This window comes from Oreochromis aureus, linkage group 17 (assembly GCF_013358895.1).
Source record: "Oreochromis aureus strain Israel breed Guangdong linkage group 17, ZZ_aureus, whole genome shotgun sequence".
Classification (NCBI taxonomy): Eukaryota; Metazoa; Chordata; class Actinopteri; order Cichliformes; family Cichlidae; genus Oreochromis; species Oreochromis aureus.
Genome location: NC_052958.1, coordinates 2,499,016 through 2,516,502, shown reverse-complemented (window position 1 = coordinate 2,516,502; position 17,487 = coordinate 2,499,016). Strand labels below are relative to the sequence as shown.

The window sequence follows — 17,487 nt, the reverse complement described above, 5'->3', positions numbered from 1 at the left end:
TGGCGTCCTTTTATGGACCTCTCTTGTGCAGTGCCTCCCACAGTCACAGGCGGGGATAAAGGGCCCATCAAAAGGAAGGTGGTTCTCAGTAAATCTCTGATCCTGGAGTGTGAGGCTGGAGGACACCCTCCACCCTCTCTTACATGGCTGAAGGATGGAGTCCCTGTGCGCGATGGGGCAAGTGTCCGTGTGCTCGAGCAGGGAAAGAAACTAGAAATCCCCTCGGCCGCCGTCTCAGACTCGGGACACTACATCTGCGTGGCTACGAGCATCGCCGGGGAGAAAGAGGTCAAATATGACGTCAGAGTTTTAGGTATAAACACACAGAAAATCGCTGATTTCTGGTATAACTACATCACTGTCCATTTTCTTCTTAGAGTCCTATCCCAGCTGTCATTATAGTGATTTTTCACAGATCAGCCTACCAACAGCTGATGGGCAAACACCTGGGCTATTTCTATCCATCCAAAATGCACACAGTGCATTTTTAAGTCGTGTACATTATACTGTTTGTAGAAAGTTGACCTGCTTGTTTGCTGCTTGTTATCCCAGGAAGTGTTTGGTCTGGCTTTGTTGTTCGTTCAACACCAATTTCTTTACTGTATCCAAATTAGTATTTTTGCTCTGAGAAAATTTTATCTACTTAACGTTTATTGCTAATAGAATTGAACATTTAATTCTGCCAAGTAAAAACATCACAGGAAGAAAAGTGTGATCTAAAGTGGCCGCTCAGCTGCATGTGTTTCATAACTGGTAAGAACGAGGGCTAAGTACATCCGACTTACCGACGTGATGCTGTCATTTATGGAGTAAATGTAAATGCCTGTGAGAAAGACATTCATCTCCTCTGGGTACAAAACAAGCGTCATTGCATAGCTGTGCTTTATTAGAAATGCATTATTTCAACACACTGCTGACAGGAAGCATATTTTCTGAATTTGTACTTGCTATCAGAAAATCAGCGACTATAGCCTGTCAGTTTGCTCTTTAACTGTCTGACAGCTGAGAAAAGCGTTACGTCGCTGTCGGCAGGACTCGAACCTGCGCGGGGAAACCCCAATGGATTTCTAGTCCATCGCCTTAACCACTCGGCCACGACAACTCATGTGAAAGCTGAGCCGATGCTCTTGTGTTCTGCTGACTCTGCTGTCTGCAGTGTCCTGTCACTTCACTGTGCTTTCATCTATCTGGCCTCACATATGCTAGAAATCTTTGTCTGAGTTTATTTTATTGAGCATAAACTGAAATGTCAGGAAAACGAAATAAAAAACAATGATGGTTTTCACTCCTAGTTCCTCCTTTCATCGATGGAGCTGATAATGTGACGGTCACCACAGTTATACTTAACACCCCTTTGGAGCTCGAGTGTCACACCGCGGGAACACCTGCACCTGTAATAACGTAAGAGCTCGTCTATTGCACACAGTTAAACAAATGCAAATAGGCCTTATTGAAAGTCACTGTAAAGTTAATTCCTTCCCAGATGGCATAAGGATGGAAAACTATTGCGACAAGGTGAAGGATTGTGGATTGCAGCCGGTGGGCGACGCCTAGTCATTTCTCGCGCTCAGGTCTCTGACACAGCTCTCTTTCAGTGTGTGGCCACCAGTGAGGCAGGAAACCATAATAAGGACTTCAGTGTGATTGTCCAAGGTAAAACAAACAAACTTACTTTAAAATGAAAACGACCCATCTGAGTATCTTTTAAATGTAAATGGCTTTACTTAAACTCTAATTGCAAGCTGCAGCAAAATCTCGCTTTACCTTTTTTAAATTTCCTTGTTCATCAGTTTCAGTTGTAAAATGTATTTAAGGATAAAAACCTGCCCTCTGTACCTCTGCAGTTCCTCCATCCATCCGTACCAATGGACCTACTGAACGTTCAGTGATTCTCCACAAGCCCATGAGTCTAGACTGTATCTCCAGTGGAATTCCTCCTCCCACCATTACCTGGCTTAAAAATGGACGACCAGTCGACGCAACTAGTGAGCACCTGCAGGTTGGTCCCCTAATTGTCTGACATTTTCAAGCTATTCACTTTAAAATCAGTCATCACTGAAGTATGAACTTCTTCAGGTGAACCACAGATCCATACATGCTGTATATCTGCAGCCAAACCTAAATTCTCCCTCTCTCCTCCCATAATTCAAATTATTACTTATTTTTATAAACAGTGCTTTCAGTGTGGAAACACCGCTCATTTCTTTATATTTTGCTTTCAAGGAGCCAGACTTTCTTGTAATTTTGTATCTATATGTAACAAACAAAGTAGCAAACAACCACTTTTAAAATGTATCTTTATAACTTTGTTACAAGCAGCCTGTTTCTTTAACCGCATCTGCAACAAATGTCAAAAATAAGTTTGGCAGGCATAAAAAAGTATTTTTGCAAAAGCAACATCATTACCAAAGAGTTCTAATCTGAAAACTGGACATATCTCAGCATGGTGTTAAGTGTGTCCTTAAAAATGTTTGGAAACTAGACAAGCAGAGGACAGAAGAACTGTCAGGCTTATAAACTATCCAGAACAGATGAACAGTATCTGAAAGTTTTGTCCTTAAGAAACAGGAAAAAATCCCACAAAGAGCCGACGCAGGACCTGAGAGATGCATCTGGCTCTTCAGGTGATCCATCTGCCTTCATCTTTGGGGTGCTGGTGTTGGGGATCTTGTCAAAACTGACATACCTTCTCGAAAACATGTGATTGGCAACATTTTCATCTGACAATGATCCTGAGCACATTGTCAGTGCAGTAAAAGCATACCTGGACAGAAAAACACACAGCGGGAGATTATGAGTTATGGATTGGCCTCCCCAGAGCCCGGACCTCGACATTACTGAAGCCGTGTGGGATCATGTTGACAGACAAAAGGCAGCCAACATCCAAAGAAGAGCTTTCAAGAAGCTGGACTATTATTCCCGAAGAGAGTTCAGGCTATGTTGAAGAATAAAGCTGGTCATACCAAATATTGACTTTCACACTCATTAGCCTGCTTTTGCTTCATATCATAATAATAATAATAATGATAATAATAATAATAATAATAATAATAATAATAATACATTTTATTTATAGGTGCCTTTCAAACCCTCAAGGTCACCTTAAAAAAACACATGACCAATAGCAGCAAAAAATATATTAAACATGGTAAAATAAAATTTAGACATAAACAGTCATAAAAGTATAGAAGCAAATATAAAAACTGAGCAAGGTAAAAATGGACTAAGACAGATCAGGTATATGCAATTCTAAATAGATGAGTTTTGAGACGTGATTTAAAAGTGGTGAGACAGTGTGTGGTCCGGAGAACAAGTGGAAGTGCGTCCAAAGTCTCGGGGCAGAACAACTAAAGGCTCTGAGTCCCACGGTAGTCAGGCGAGCAGGTGGAACTGACAGAAGGGAAGCTGAAGAAGAGCGGAGTGTACGAAGGGGTGAGTATGTATGGAGAAGATCGGATAAATATGGAGGAGCGAGGTTATGAAGCGCTTTGAAAGTGAGAAGCAGGATCTTGAAATTGACACGGAGGTGAACTGGAAGCCAATGGAGCTGTTTAAGAACAGGTGTTATATGTTCAATGGATCTAGTTCTGGAAATAATACGAGCAGCTGTATTTTGAACCAACTGCAATTTATGGAGGGATTTATGAGGTAGACCACAGAGAAGAGAATTACAGTGATATAAATGAGATGTGACAAGAGCATTGATAAGTATGGCGGTACTGTTTGGAGTGAGTGAGGGACGAAGGCGGTTAATAGATGAAAGTAGATGAAAGTAGGAAGACTGAGTGATATTATTTATATGTGCTGTGAAGGACACAGTGCTGTCGAGGATGACACCAAGACTCTTAACCTGAGGGCAGGGTGTGACAACAGAGTTATCAATGGATAATGAAGGACTGGTTGGAACTGTAGTCACTTTTGATCTGGTGCCTATTAAAATGAATTCTGTTTTATTGCCATTAAGTTTAAGAAAGTTAAAGTAAACCAGACCTTGATTTCATTTAAACAGTCAGAAATGGATGTGGGTGGGAGACTGCATTTCCATGTATGTTTGCACATTTCAATAAATCACCTATTTCCCAAATTTCCTAGCAAAAAGAAAGGATGCGTGGCGTAAGGCTTAAGAGTACTAACAGGTTATACAAGACTTTATAGTTACAGCAGAAGCAGCAGAAACTGATTCATTGTTATTCTGCTCAGTAATTACCAAACTGAATTCTCTGTATCTGCCACAGCTGGAGTCAGCAGGCAGGACACTAAAGATTACAGAGGCAAGACTGGAGGATTCTGGGAAATTCACTTGCCTGGCCACTAACGCAGCTGGGGAAGCTCAGCAGCACATAAGACTCAGCGTCCACGGTAACTTACTTTTGGATATACAACTCATTCGCTCTGCATGTTTGTCTCGCTTATCTTCCTCCTCCCATATCCAGAGTTTATAATAATAAGCTGTTGTTTCTGGGTGTAATTCTGTTTGTGTCCCTCAGAGCCTCCCAGTATCCCGTCCTCTGGAGAGACCATTAACCAGACCATTCTGTCAGGCTTTTCCACTGAGCTCGAGTGCAAGGCCGCGGGCAGCCCATTACCTGGTAAGACTGTTCACTAACAACCTCCTCAGTCCCACTGAAAGCCTATAAAGTGCAGTTTTCCTACAAACAGCTCCAGTTTCTTCCCACTTCTTCTTTTTCCATTTGGATGACCTAAACACTCAAAACATTTGCTAGATATAAATTCATGTGTAACTAGGTTCTTATTGTAAAATCACTTTCTTCATTGTTACAGCAAGTGTTGCAGTACAACAATTCAGTATCTATGTAACCATGATATATGTTATAAGTAACCATAACTCGGCAACAGAAATTCTTTATAAACTTTAAAAATTCTAAATTTTAAAAAAAATTAAAATTCTTTGTAATAAACTTTGACTTTAATTCATTTTAGTCCAACATTTATTTTATTTGCCATTGTCTTCAGTTTTTAAATAAACTAAAACCCTCATTAATCTCTTTTAAGCCTAGTTTTCTGTTTAATAGTTATTTTGCTAAAAGTAAAGTATTTTTGATATCCTTCATGCCTTAGCTATCACTTGGTACAAAGATGGCCGACCTCTGACCAGTGCAGCTGGTGTGACGTTACGGAAGCGTGGCCAAATGCTGGAGATTGAACGAGCACAGCTGTCTGATGCTGGCATATACAGATGTGTCGCTGTAAACCTGGCTGGAGCTGCTGAGATATCGCACAGACTTCAGGTCCTTGGTGGGTGGCTTTTTTATTAATTAAGCAGAAGTATAATAAACTTTTTGGTTATTCACGAGTAATACTATCTCTATAAGTCAGAGATTAGTCGCTGACAAATGATGACAGTATGTGGATAGCTGAAAAACAAAACCCTCCAGTGGCGTTGCAGATCGGCACTGACTGAGTGCTTTATCCTCGTGCCTTGCAGTGCCTCCGGTCATCTCCAGCCGAGGCGGTACGGTAACTGTTGTCGTGAATGAAGCCGTCAGGTTGGAGTGTGAGGCTACAGGGGTTCCTGCTCCCAGTATCACATGGCTCAAAGACGGCAGCCCTGTGGCAAGTCTTTCACATGGCATACAGGTGACGTCATTAAATTCATGCTTAATTATGAGACGTTTTTGTGTCGGGCTTGTATAACAATCATTCCAGAGATCTGTCCATCCATCCATCTTCATCCGCTTTATCCGAGGCCGGGTCGCGGGGGCAGCAGCCTAAGCAGAGAAGCCCAGACCTCCCTCTCCCCAGCCACCTCCTCCAGCTTATCCGGGGGAACACCAATGCGTTCCCAGGCCAGCCGAGAGATATAATCTCTCCAGCGTGTCCTGGGTCTGCCCTGGGCCTCCTCCCGTGGGACATGCCCGGAACACCTCACCCAGGAGGCATCCTTGTCAGATGCCCGAACCACCTCAACTGGCTCCTTTCGATGTGGAGGAGCAGCGGCTCTATTCTGAGCCCCTCCCGGATGGCCGAACTTCTCACCCTATCTCTAAGGGAGAGGCCAGCCACCCTTCGGAGGAAGCTCATTTCTGCCGCTTGTATCCGCGATCTCGTTCTTTCGGTCACTACCCACAGCTCGTGGCCATAGGTGAGGGTAGGGACGTAGATCGACCGGTAAATTGAGAGCTTCGCTTTTACACTCAGCTCCCTCTTCACCACGACGGACCGGTGCAGCGTCCGCATCACTGCAGCCGCAGCACCAATCCGTCTGTCGATCTCCGGCTCCCTTCTCCCATCACTCGCGAACAAGACCCCGAGATACTCCAGAGATCTGTTGTGATGCAAAAATGCGAGGCGACGTTATCCTCAGGTTATGATATGTTGAACATTGCAGGTGTGTGAAAGCTCTGTGTTAGATAATAATAAAAGTCTTCTGCAGACCTTTTAACGAATGTGTGCTGTGAGTTTGTGTGACGTGATCTGTTTCCGTCCGCCTGTCAGGTGTTTGCTGGTGGCAGAGTGCTGTCCCTGGATAGCGCACAGGTTAGCGACACAGGCAGGTACACCTGTGTGGCTGTCAACGCTGGAGGAGAACAGCACAGAGACTATGACCTGAAGGTTTATGGTGAGAACATGAACAGCTGTTGTTGCATACATGTACCTATATAGTATAGTATGGTAAACAGCATGTAGAGTACATTATTTTTTTTAATCCTGTATTTGTTTTTTTTAGAAACGTTGTGTCTGACATCATTTGCAGTCCCCAGGTTAGGTTAACTGGTGGCTCTAAATTTGCCATAGGTGTGAATGTGAGAGTATTTGTGTAACAGTCTGTGTTAGCCTTGTGACAGACTGATGACCCGTCCAGGGTGCATACTGCCTCTTGCCATATGGCTCCAGTCCCACCATTAACCTGAATTGGATAAGCAGAAGATAATGCATGATGAATGCATGTTTATTAGGTTCAAATAAATGCACATCCATGAAATATGAATCGATTCAAATAACTTGTTTATACTAAAGACACAAGTATCAGTATTTTACCATATAACTATAAAATAGTTTTAGAAACAGATTTATCTGTTCATCCATCCATCCAAGGTTTTGACTTTCAACTGTTTATTTGTGGATCACTAATGTTGCCTTTTATATTAAGAAGCTTTAACATTATCGTGCACTCTCTCGTTACATGCCCTGGTTCTTCTCTTTAGAGCTTAATCGTATTCATGCATGTTACGGCTGCTCCTTCTCAGCCGCTTTGTTTTGCTAACTAATGGTTATGACTGACTGTCAAATGTCTTTCACCAGAGAACCAGACTGAGCACCAGGCTGTGAATTATAATACAGAAGCAATATCTGGCAAGAGCCTTGAGCAAAACATGTGCATGTAGAGGAAGTGCAGCTTGACTGAGTTTAGCATTTCAATAAACGCTGTCAGCCTCCTGAACAGAGCTGAGCTTGATTGGGACTCAGCTGTTATACAAGTCTAATCAAAGCTAATGTCACTGAGGTAATAGGAAACAAGTCATCTTACATATATGAGATTGTAGAGTCTGTGTTTGGATCTTTGTTCGTATATGCATGCAGAATGCAAACATCCACATGATGCGAGTTTCCTCGCAGAGATCAGAAAGAAAGGAGGAAAAAGAACTTGTCCACTGAAATGAAGGCAGATTTGTTGTGGTAATTGGTACCATTCTTCAGCAGCTTCCTGCGTCTGGCCAAATACCAAGCTGATAGCCTATTCCCGTCCTTCTCCGATGACTTGGGCTCTGTCTGAACAGCGACCACAGTTGAAGGGACATTGGCCTGCTGTCATTTTCTAAATAAGAGCAGACTGTCTTCTGAAAAACTTGTAGCAGAGGCTTAAACAAAACGCCTTTCATCTCATATATTCTGGGATTTCTGCCTCCTGTTAAAATAATTACATTATTATTCCCAGAGTAGTGATTTCCTAAGCTACTTCAAAGTCAGTTCATTTCATAGGCGTGTGCTTTTGTTGCACAGATGCTCAGTGGCAAATACACATCGTGTCCAGAACTTCTTGAAATTGCTAGAAATCAAAGACACGGCCATCTTTGGTTTTGTTGATAATTGTGGGGGGTGGGGCTTGTTTGGGTATTTTTTTAATCTCCATTCATTTTCCATCTCAGTGCATGTTAGCAATTCCCAGAGATTAGCTTTCATAACCTTCTGGGAAAGGCAGATACTCAGATTTTTAATGTCACTAAAATATGTTGAACTGGTTTAATGATGCCGTCATAACCCAGGATGGAATTGGAGCTTAAAGAGCACCAGATGCACAACAAACAGCGCCTGTGCTGCTCAGGAAGCAATTATATTGTTTACTCATGAGGTAATCTAACGAGTTTAGTGTGCTTTGTGGGACAAAGCAGGCTAACTTTCACAATAACGCACCCTTAATACAAAAGACCTACTCAGGATCATGTCATTTAAATGATTTCATCCCAGAAAGTATTCATTCGATGACAGAAGCCTTTTCAGGAGCTCGTCTTCATGTTTTGCCACAGTGCCACCTAACATCCAGGGCGAGGAGGTGAATGCTACAGTGATGCTTGGTCAGCCCGTGGAGCTGCACTGCCAGAGCGATGCAGTCCCTCCACCCACCCTGTCCTGGCTCAAAGATGGCCGCCCACTCTTTAGGAAGCCTGGTCTGACTGTGTCAGCAGATGTCAGTCTGCTTAAGGTACAGTTCATCATACAACCATAATATAGCTAAAAGACAACTGGAAGGGCTAACTTTAATCTTAAGAGGTCCCTTTTAATGATGACGGTGTCTCTCCTGCTGTTATTTGCATTTTTTCTTTGGCCTGAAGTTTTTGCCAAAACTCTGTTCTCTGTCTACGAACTGGTAGATCAGCAGGGTGCATGTGCAGGATTCAGGCAGATATACCTGTGAAGCCACAAACGTTGCTGGCAAAACAGAGAAGAACTATAACCTCAATGTGTGGGGTAAGTTGATCTTGTGTCACTGTCATGCATGTGGACTGACCTGAAGAGATTTTTCAGTCTTTCTTGGACTGTTAGACAAAATAGGAACAAAAAGCTTTTTTTTAGTAGATTTTGAACTTTCTTTGCAGCCCATCATCACTATTTATGCGTCGCTCATTTACTAGTATTAATGCATGCAGCGTGACTACCTCCTTTTGGCGTCCCTTTGCTATTACAGTGTCCCCCAGTATCCGAGGCTCTGAGGAGGTGTCTCCTCTGACGGTAGTTGAAGGCAGTCTCATCACTCTTGTGTGTGAGTCCAGTGGCATACCGCCTCCCAGTCTCACATGGACGAAGGATGGTAAGCGAGTTTCTGCTTTGATCAAACGTGGGGACGCAGCCCAAAAGCAAAAGCTATACATGTGTGGGTGGCGTGCTGGAACGCCTCACCTATCCTGTGTTTTGTTTATATTCCAGGTTCTGAAGTGAAATCTGACCAGCGGGTCAGGATTTTGTCAGGAGGTCGTCAGCTGCAGATCTCCAGCGCTGAGAAGACAGATGCTGCTTCTTACACCTGCACAGCCTCCAGTGCAGCTGGCACCATCTCCAAGGAGTACAGCCTGCAGGTTTATGGTGTGTAAACACCACCAATGCATCCATTTTTTTATCAATTGCCTTTTTGCCTATAAAGGATACAGGCTGTAAACCATGAAAAAATCAGCTTAGTTAAAATATGGTAAGTTACTGCTTTGAATGGGAATCTAGAAAGATGTGTTTTGAATATAGAAATGTACTAATCTAGTCTTTTCCTCTTGGAAGCCTACTGGGGGTAACTTGTTTCTCTCTGAGCAGTTTCTGCCTTATTTCGGGCCTGTTTCCTAAATGTGCATCAGAAGTTAGTAATGGGGATCTCTTTGCTTAGAGAGATAAGTAGGGCTGCCCTATTCTAAAGGTTGTGAAACCAAGTCTTTATTTATTCATACTAAGTTGTCAAAACTGCGTTAAGATTTCCGGGGGGGGGGCGTTAAATGTTGTCTTTATGGGGGAAAGAGTTAAGGTAATAAAGACAGTAGAAAAGTTCTCTTATCTCATCTTTTTAATGACACACCACTCACCCACTTTTCTCACTTCAGTCCGTCCTTCCATCAGACGCACCGAAGGCGACGCTGATGAGGTCATTGTGATAAAGGGAGGCGATGTGACGCTGCAATGTGATGCAGAAGGTGTGCCGCGACCTGCCGTCACGTGGCTGAAAGACGGACGGCCGATCACAGGCCACCATGGTGCAAAGGTCCTGAATGAGGGGAGGTTACTGCAGATTAAAGATGCCAAAGTGTCAGACACGGGACGCTACACGTGCATCGCTGTTAACGTGGCAGGACAGGCTGACAGCAAGCATGACATCAGCGTGCACGGTATGAAATAGGAATTGCTTTCAGAGATTAAAGTTTTGTCGATCCTTTTGTGTTATCATAATGATCAAAGAAATAATCTTTGTGTCCATTTACCTCCTTTTCTCTCATCTTCAGTCCCACCGAGTATAACTGGGCAGGTTCAGTTTCCAGAAAATGTGAGTGTTGTCATGAGGAACCCAGTTGGTCTGATCTGTGAGGCCTCTGGCATCCCTCTTCCTACCATCTCCTGGTTGAAGGACGGTCAGCCAATTAAAACGACTAGTTCAGCGCGCATCCTTTCAGGTCGGTTCCTGTCTGGCTTTCCATGACTTTTCGAGTTCTTAGTCCTGATTTTTTACTTCCCAGCTAGGTCTCAGAGGTTTCAACAGTTGCAATGCATCGCCAATAATAATATTATGGAATCACTGCGACCACAGCCAAATGCAGAAGCCAGTTCTGTGAAACAAACAGCATAAAAACTCCTGTAAATTGTGTTTTTATTCACATCTCAAGATTTGTTGGGTGCTGGGCAGAAAAATGAATTTGGAAGCAAAAGAATGTTATTATTAATTTGAAAAGTTGGAAATGGAAACTGTAACAAAGTGTCGAGTGAATCCTAATGACACTCATGTTGTCAAACCTGGAGTTGTTTCAATAAACCGCAGAGTTAATATGTCATTATTTGTCAATTATTTTCTCATTAACTGTGGTAAAGCTAAGCTGTTGGCTGTTGGGACTGACATTAGTCTGAAATATCATTAAACTATGCCCTAAATGTTTGAACAGCTGTGAGTTCAGCCTCTCTGTGTTGATTAATTTCAGTGCTCAGAGAGAGCTAATGTCATTTCAACATCTTTAAAAGCCTGTTTACGTGTTCTTGTCATGTTTTATTTCTGGAAAAAAAATTACTTTTCTTCTGACCTAGCTTTTAAATACATTACACATGGTTATAGAAACATAATAATAATGGACTTGTTTAACTTATAGGTGGCCGCAGCCTGCGTCTGATGCATGCTGCAGCAGCGGATGCTGGGAGATACACTTGCATCGTGTCTAACAGCGCTGGGGAGGAGAGGAAGACCTTTGACCTTGACATCCTTGGTGAGAAAATAGAAAATTTATTGTATGGGTGGGTGGGTGGGGGGATTAGCTTTATGCCATAATATTGTCTAATTAAAGTGACTGCATTTACATAAATTGTACCATGCTTGAAAAGGTGGAGGAGGTGGCTGAAGACGGATGGATGGATGGATGGATGGATGGATGGATGGATGGATGGATGGATGGATGGATGGATGGATGGATGGATGGATGGATGGATGGATTATGGATGGATGATGTGTGGATGGATGTTTATTTTTCACTTAATGATAAAATGGGCTTAGATAGAAAATAATAAATATTCAACTGATTTTTCTGACAGTTCCCCCGAGCATTGTGGAGGAGGGAACTGTGGTGGATACTAAAGTGAAGGAGAAACACAACATCACTCTCACTTGTGAAGCATCAGGTAGATGAGATAATCTGGTAATCAAATGTTTGGAGCAGTCCATTCAAGATAATCTCTATGCTTTGGAACAATTTTCTTAAACCCCCTTTACAATTTCCCAGGTAATCCTGTACCTGAGATTAAATGGCTGAAGGATGGACAGCTGCTGGTGCCTGACGGGCATTACCAAGTTCTGTCTCATGGCCGTTTCCTCCAAATCTCTGGTGCCCAAGTCGCAGACACTGGCAGGTACAGCTGCCTGGCATCTAACAGTGCAGGAGACCGCAGTCGGCATTACAATCTTAATGTCCTGGGTACAAAGACAACTCCTTTTTCCATTTTGGAGACTTTGAGTTCATTACAAGTAGAATGAAATCATATTCCTTATTTGTCTGTTTTTTCCCCTCTTTTCTTGACCAGTTTCTCCCACCATTGCTGGGTCAGGCCCTGACATTTCTGCAGAGGAGGTTACAGTAACCCTGAGCAGCCCTACCTCACTGGTGTGTGAAGTCCAGTCTTACCCTCCTGCTCTGATCATGTGGCTCAAAGATGGCACTCCATTTGAATCCAGTCGCAACGTCAGAGTCCTTCCAGGTTTGCAATGATGTGCACAATGGAAATAAAGAGGCAATAAAGGGACAGAAGAAAAATGTGTTAGAATCATGTGGTGCATTGTGACTCCGTGGCTGTTACAGGTGGGCAAACGCTGCAGATTCTCAATGCTAAACAAGAGGATGCTGGGAGGTATACATGCGTGGCCACTAATGAGGCTGGAGAGACACTGAAGCACTATGAGGTCAAGGTTTATGGTGAGACCCCTTCATCTCTGGGAGCATGCTGCATCTTTCTTTACTACAAAAGAAAACAAAGCCCAGCATAAACTGTTTTATGTGTGTTCAGTTCTAGCATAATCTATTGCACATGCTTTCTTGTACAAGTAAATATAATTTACAGCTCCTTGTCAGAAGTTTACATCCACTCATCATGGACATAAATGTTGTGGTAATTTGGGGTTTTCGGTGATTTATTAGAACTGTTCATTTTTCCAGGGAACCAGGATTATAAAGCATACATCTTTATTGACTTTAAAAAACAAGAACAGAGTGCACAAGTTTGAATTTATGTTGGATTAACCCACATGGGCTCAAAAGTATCTACATGCACTTAATAAGTGGTGCTGAATCTTCTACAATGCCTTTTAACTTGACAGGATCGATTTAATTTCTCATTATTGGTCATGATTGACTACAACCGGTCGTTTTCAGCATAAAAAGGATTTGTATGACAGTAATCACTGGATTGACCAATGCTCAGAACAATGGGAAAGTCCAAGGAAGTCAGTGAAGATTCAAGAAGGAGAATTGTAGAGTTATACGAGTTGTGAAAGATTTCTAAACAACTGCAAATCCCAGGATCATCAGTTCAAACAACTGTACGTAAATACAACTCATTCAGATGTGTCACCACTTTGCCAAGGTCTGGAAGAAGATCCAAACTGTTATCCTCAGATGAGAGAAAGTTAGGTTGATCAGGAACAACAGAGGAAACACTAGGCTCAAGTCTGGTATGAACTGGAAACTGCTGAACACCAGCGTCACCGTCCACAGGCAAGCAAGTTTTACATCACCACAGACTGAAAGGGACCACGAAAGAAGGCCAAGCTCCAAAATAGACACCTTCAAAGTTGATGAAAATTTGCAGCTGTCCACATGAATGAGCCAAATGCTTTCTGGAGAAAAGCTTATAGTCAGGCGAGACAAAGAGTCAGCTATCTGTCCGCAACAACAATGGTTATGTTTGGAGGAGCAAAGGTGACGAACCAACACGACGCATCATTCTCTGTGTTGTTGTTGTCCAGGTGTGAGAGGACAGAGTGCAGTGCGATGGAGACTGCATCCTCTGTGCTCCTGTTCTGGCGGTATGCGAATTGGTGGGGGTCCAGGGTGGGGGGGAGACAGGATTTGAAGTGTGCTAGGACCAGCTGCTCTAAGCACTTAGTGATGATGGGGGTGAGTGGTACTGGGCGGTAGTCACTGAGGCTAGGTTGGAGTTTTTGGGTATCGGGACGATGGAGGTGGATTTGAAGCAGGCCGGTACAACAGCGTGGGCCAAGGACAGGTTGAATATGTAAATTACTGATAAGAGTTACCAGTAATCAGATTTATATTAAAAATATTTTAACTTGTTTTTGTCTCCAGTTCCTCCACAGATTAATAAGAATGACATTCCCGGGGAAGGACTGGCCCCTAAAGAGGTCAAGATCAAGGTTAACAGCAGCCTGACTTTGGAGTGTGTCGCTCAGGCCTTTCCTACCCCCGCACTGCAGTGGTATAAAGATGGGCAGGTAACATCTGGGATATTTTCACAGTTTTTAAAGCTGTGGGATTAAAGGTTTAAAAAAAAAAAAATTTTTTCTCTGCACAGATCCTGCAGTCAGATGACCACGTGTCTATTACAGCCAACGGTCGGATCGTTCAGATCAAACATGCTCAGGTGTCAGACACTGGCCGCTACACCTGTGTAGCCACTAATATAGCTGGAGAGGATGAGAAGGACTTTGATGTAAATATACAAGGTGAACTGGGTTGACTAATGCAGATGTGTTAACTGTGACTATTATTTAATAAAGACACTACATAAATGCACAACCATGCACCTGATGGTGTTTCCTCCTGTTAGTAATGTAATGCATAAAGTAAGGTTTTAATAACTGTCCTCTTTTTTCCCCGCTGCTCAGTTCCACCTAATTTTAACAGGCCTGGTGCAGATGGTGATACCACATCTTCCTCGGGCTTTGGAGTTGATGCACGAGACGTGATACTCAACAATCCCATCTCCCTGTACTGTGAGACCAACGCCGTCCCCCCTCCGACCCTCACTTGGTACAAAGACGGACATCTGCTGACATCGAATGACAAAGTTCTGATCCTGCCAGGTGAGACAGATGACGAAAACTGTAAGAAAGAGATGAAATGTGAATGATATTTATTCCATACACATTTTCTACTGCTTTATCCTCAGGAGGGCGCGTGCTACAGATTCCCAGGGCCCAGATTGAGGACTCAGGCAGGTACACATGTGTGGCTGTCAATGAAGCAGGCGAGGACTCCATCCAGTATGATGTTAGAGTGCTATGTGAGTAAAAACACCGTTTTTTTCTGTGGTACAAGTATCGATCAGTTTAACAGAGAACAGTTCACATGTATGTATATGTTCTGCACTAGTGCCTCCAACCATACGTGGAACAGACAGCGACTTGCCTGATGAAGTCACAGTGCTGGTCAATAAAACTGCCCAACTGGAGTGTCATGTGGATGGAAACCCGGCCCCCAAAATTAGCTGGTTTAAGGACAACCAGCCAATCACCTCCAACAGCTTGCATAGAATTCTGTCCAATGGGCGAGCACTTCAGGTAACAACCAGGAAACACAGACAGATTAGATTTGTACTTTTAAACCTCCCATACCCCACACAAGGTTCGTTATCTTGAAAACAATGCAAATAACTGTAATTTTTTTTTTTTACTTCTTTTACTTGCTATGTTTATGTAAACATGTCAGTATCAATGCACCTTGGGTAATTTTTACAACATTTTTTCTCCATCAGATATTGACGGCTCAGGTATCGGACACAGGGCGTTATGTGTGTGCAGCTGAAAATGTGGCTGGAAGTGCAGAAAAAATATTTAATCTCAATGTTCATGGTGAGTTACTCCCTTTTCCTTTTCAGTTTAAATGTGTCACAACATAAACAAATGTAAAATGTAGTAAAATACTTTTCCGTCATGTGATCACAGCAAATTAAATATTTTTGTCTTCTTTCTGCTTTATTGAATGTTCCTCGTTTTTTTTCGTTAAGTGCCTCCCACCATTATCGGCCTGAGTTCTGAGAATGTGACAGTGGTCGCGAACAACTTTGTGGCTCTCTCCTGTGAAGCTACTGGCTTCCCTCCTCCAACACTGGGCTGGCTCAATGACAGGGGCCCAATTCAAGCTAACACCAATGCACTCATCATGCCGGGTACTGTGTAGTAGTTACTTTCACCTATAGACTCACGATATAAAAAATACCTTTATGCAGACGATAAAATGACATAAAAACACTGTTTCTCTGTGTCTGCGTGTGCCTGCAGGTGGACGTACTTTACAAATCCTGAAAGCAAAAGTGTCCGACGGAGGAAAGTACAGCTGTGTGGCCCTGAACGCAGCAGGAGAGGCTCACAAACACATCTACCTCACTGTTTTCGGTCAGATTGTTTCTACGATGGTTTTATTGCACAGTGTACGCTCTGTGCGTTTCCTTTAATTGACGCTGATTTACCTCCTCCTCCAGTTCCTCCCAGCATCCGAGACAATAGCGGGGACTCTCCTGTGGTGGTGAATGTGCTCGTTGGGAAATCTGTAACTCTGGAGTGTGAATCCAATGCTGTCCCTCCTCCCGTCATCACTTGGTATAAGAACGGCAGAGTGGTGACAGAATCAGCCAACCTGCGCGTTTTGGCTGAGGGACAGATCCTCCAGATCGAAGGTTCAGAGGTGAGAGACGAATGGAAACCAGCGATGTGTTTGCTGGATTTAAAAAAAGCACCTAGCCAAAGTGTTGAATTAACTATTTATATGTTTTTTTATGTGTTTTGCATCTGTCTGTAATTTTCAGGTGTCTGATACAGGACAGTACGTTTGCATGGCCACCAATGTTGCCGGGCAAGTGGACAAGCACTTCCACTTGAACATCTATGGTAGTCTTTCCTAAATATATACATTTTTACAAATCTGAAAATCCACCAGGAACCTATTTCAACCAGTGTCCACCTGCAGAATAATATTAAAGATATTTCTTTAAATTTCTTCTCTCTTCAGTACCTCCCAGTATCGATGGCCCAGCAGAGGAGACAGTTGTAGAAACCATCAGTAATCCGGTCATCTTTAACTGTGACGCGAGTGGAATCCCTCCACCCACGCTCACTTGGCTGAAAAACGGGCGCACCATAGGTAAGCCTGTGTGCAGGTTTAACTGAACCACAAAAAAAGTTTTTCATCTGTTAATGTTATCCTTTTTTTATTAAAAAAAACACACGAACTTCATATTTCCTTTAGAGAACTCAGAGTCTTTGGAGATGCACATCTTCTCAGGGGGCAGCAAACTGCAGATCGCACGGTCACAGCTCGCTGACAGCGGCACTTACACATGTGTGGCCTCCAACGTGGAGGGCAAGGCCTACAAGAGGTACCGCCTAACCATACAAGGTAGATGAACATCTTTATCTTTAAAACCCTGCTATGCCTTTCTAGAAGATGCACTATATTGCCAAACATATTCGCTCATCTCCCTTTATGAATATGACCTTGAGCGGCATCCCATTCTTAATCCATAGGGTTTAATATGACATTTGCCCACTTTTTTCTAGCTATGTTACACACAGCTATGCTAACCCAGGTAATTTGCTCTTAGTTCCTCCCAGTATCTCTGGATCAGAGCTACCCAGTGAAATGGGAGTCCTGCTAAATCAAACCATTCAGTTGGTCTGTCAAGCTCAGGGAGCCCCAACTCCGACCATCCAGTGGCTGAAGGACGGGGAAGCCATCAACAGTACGGGAAGCAAGGCGCTCAGGTAAAGAATAGCACAATGTGCAATATACAAAAAATACATGTACAAGACATATTTTACAATGAGGCAAATGTATGTATGTATGTTCA

At 43.0% G+C, this 17,487-nt stretch overlaps 1 protein-coding gene and 1 non-coding gene across 3 annotated transcripts in view; one reads left to right on the top strand and one right to left on the bottom strand.

Annotated features, from left to right (window-relative positions):
* hmcn1 (hemicentin 1) overlaps positions 1–17,487 on the top strand; it is an 88,059-nt gene that overhangs the window by 53,603 nt on the left and 16,969 nt on the right. For both annotated transcript variants that reach the window (XM_031758658.2, XM_039601307.1), the window contains exons 32-64: positions 32–313; positions 1,293–1,401; positions 1,484–1,653; positions 1,845–1,999; positions 4,236–4,359; positions 4,488–4,589; positions 5,080–5,256; positions 5,447–5,598; positions 6,457–6,580; positions 8,487–8,662; positions 8,832–8,928; positions 9,146–9,268; positions 9,385–9,540; positions 10,041–10,322; positions 10,437–10,604; positions 11,289–11,402; positions 11,725–11,811; positions 11,913–12,104; positions 12,211–12,384; positions 12,486–12,599; positions 13,989–14,134; positions 14,215–14,365; positions 14,528–14,725; positions 14,812–14,925; positions 15,015–15,202; positions 15,397–15,493; positions 15,649–15,810; positions 15,923–16,036; positions 16,123–16,325; positions 16,447–16,528; positions 16,650–16,781; positions 16,887–17,036; positions 17,242–17,401. In XM_031758658.2, coding sequence (XP_031614518.2) covers positions 32–313; positions 1,293–1,401; positions 1,484–1,653; positions 1,845–1,999; positions 4,236–4,359; positions 4,488–4,589; positions 5,080–5,256; positions 5,447–5,598; positions 6,457–6,580; positions 8,487–8,662; positions 8,832–8,928; positions 9,146–9,268; positions 9,385–9,540; positions 10,041–10,322; positions 10,437–10,604; positions 11,289–11,402; positions 11,725–11,811; positions 11,913–12,104; positions 12,211–12,384; positions 12,486–12,599; positions 13,989–14,134; positions 14,215–14,365; positions 14,528–14,725; positions 14,812–14,925; positions 15,015–15,202; positions 15,397–15,493; positions 15,649–15,810; positions 15,923–16,036; positions 16,123–16,325; positions 16,447–16,528; positions 16,650–16,781; positions 16,887–17,036; positions 17,242–17,401 — 4,975 coding nt within the window. The remainder of the gene's footprint in view (positions 1–31; positions 314–1,292; positions 1,402–1,483; positions 1,654–1,844; positions 2,000–4,235; positions 4,360–4,487; positions 4,590–5,079; positions 5,257–5,446; positions 5,599–6,456; positions 6,581–8,486; positions 8,663–8,831; positions 8,929–9,145; positions 9,269–9,384; positions 9,541–10,040; positions 10,323–10,436; positions 10,605–11,288; positions 11,403–11,724; positions 11,812–11,912; positions 12,105–12,210; positions 12,385–12,485; positions 12,600–13,988; positions 14,135–14,214; positions 14,366–14,527; positions 14,726–14,811; positions 14,926–15,014; positions 15,203–15,396; positions 15,494–15,648; positions 15,811–15,922; positions 16,037–16,122; positions 16,326–16,446; positions 16,529–16,649; positions 16,782–16,886; positions 17,037–17,241; positions 17,402–17,487) is intronic.
* trnas-aga lies at positions 1,021–1,102 on the bottom strand. Its single transcript has one exon. It is a non-coding gene; the product is annotated as a tRNA-Ser (tRNA).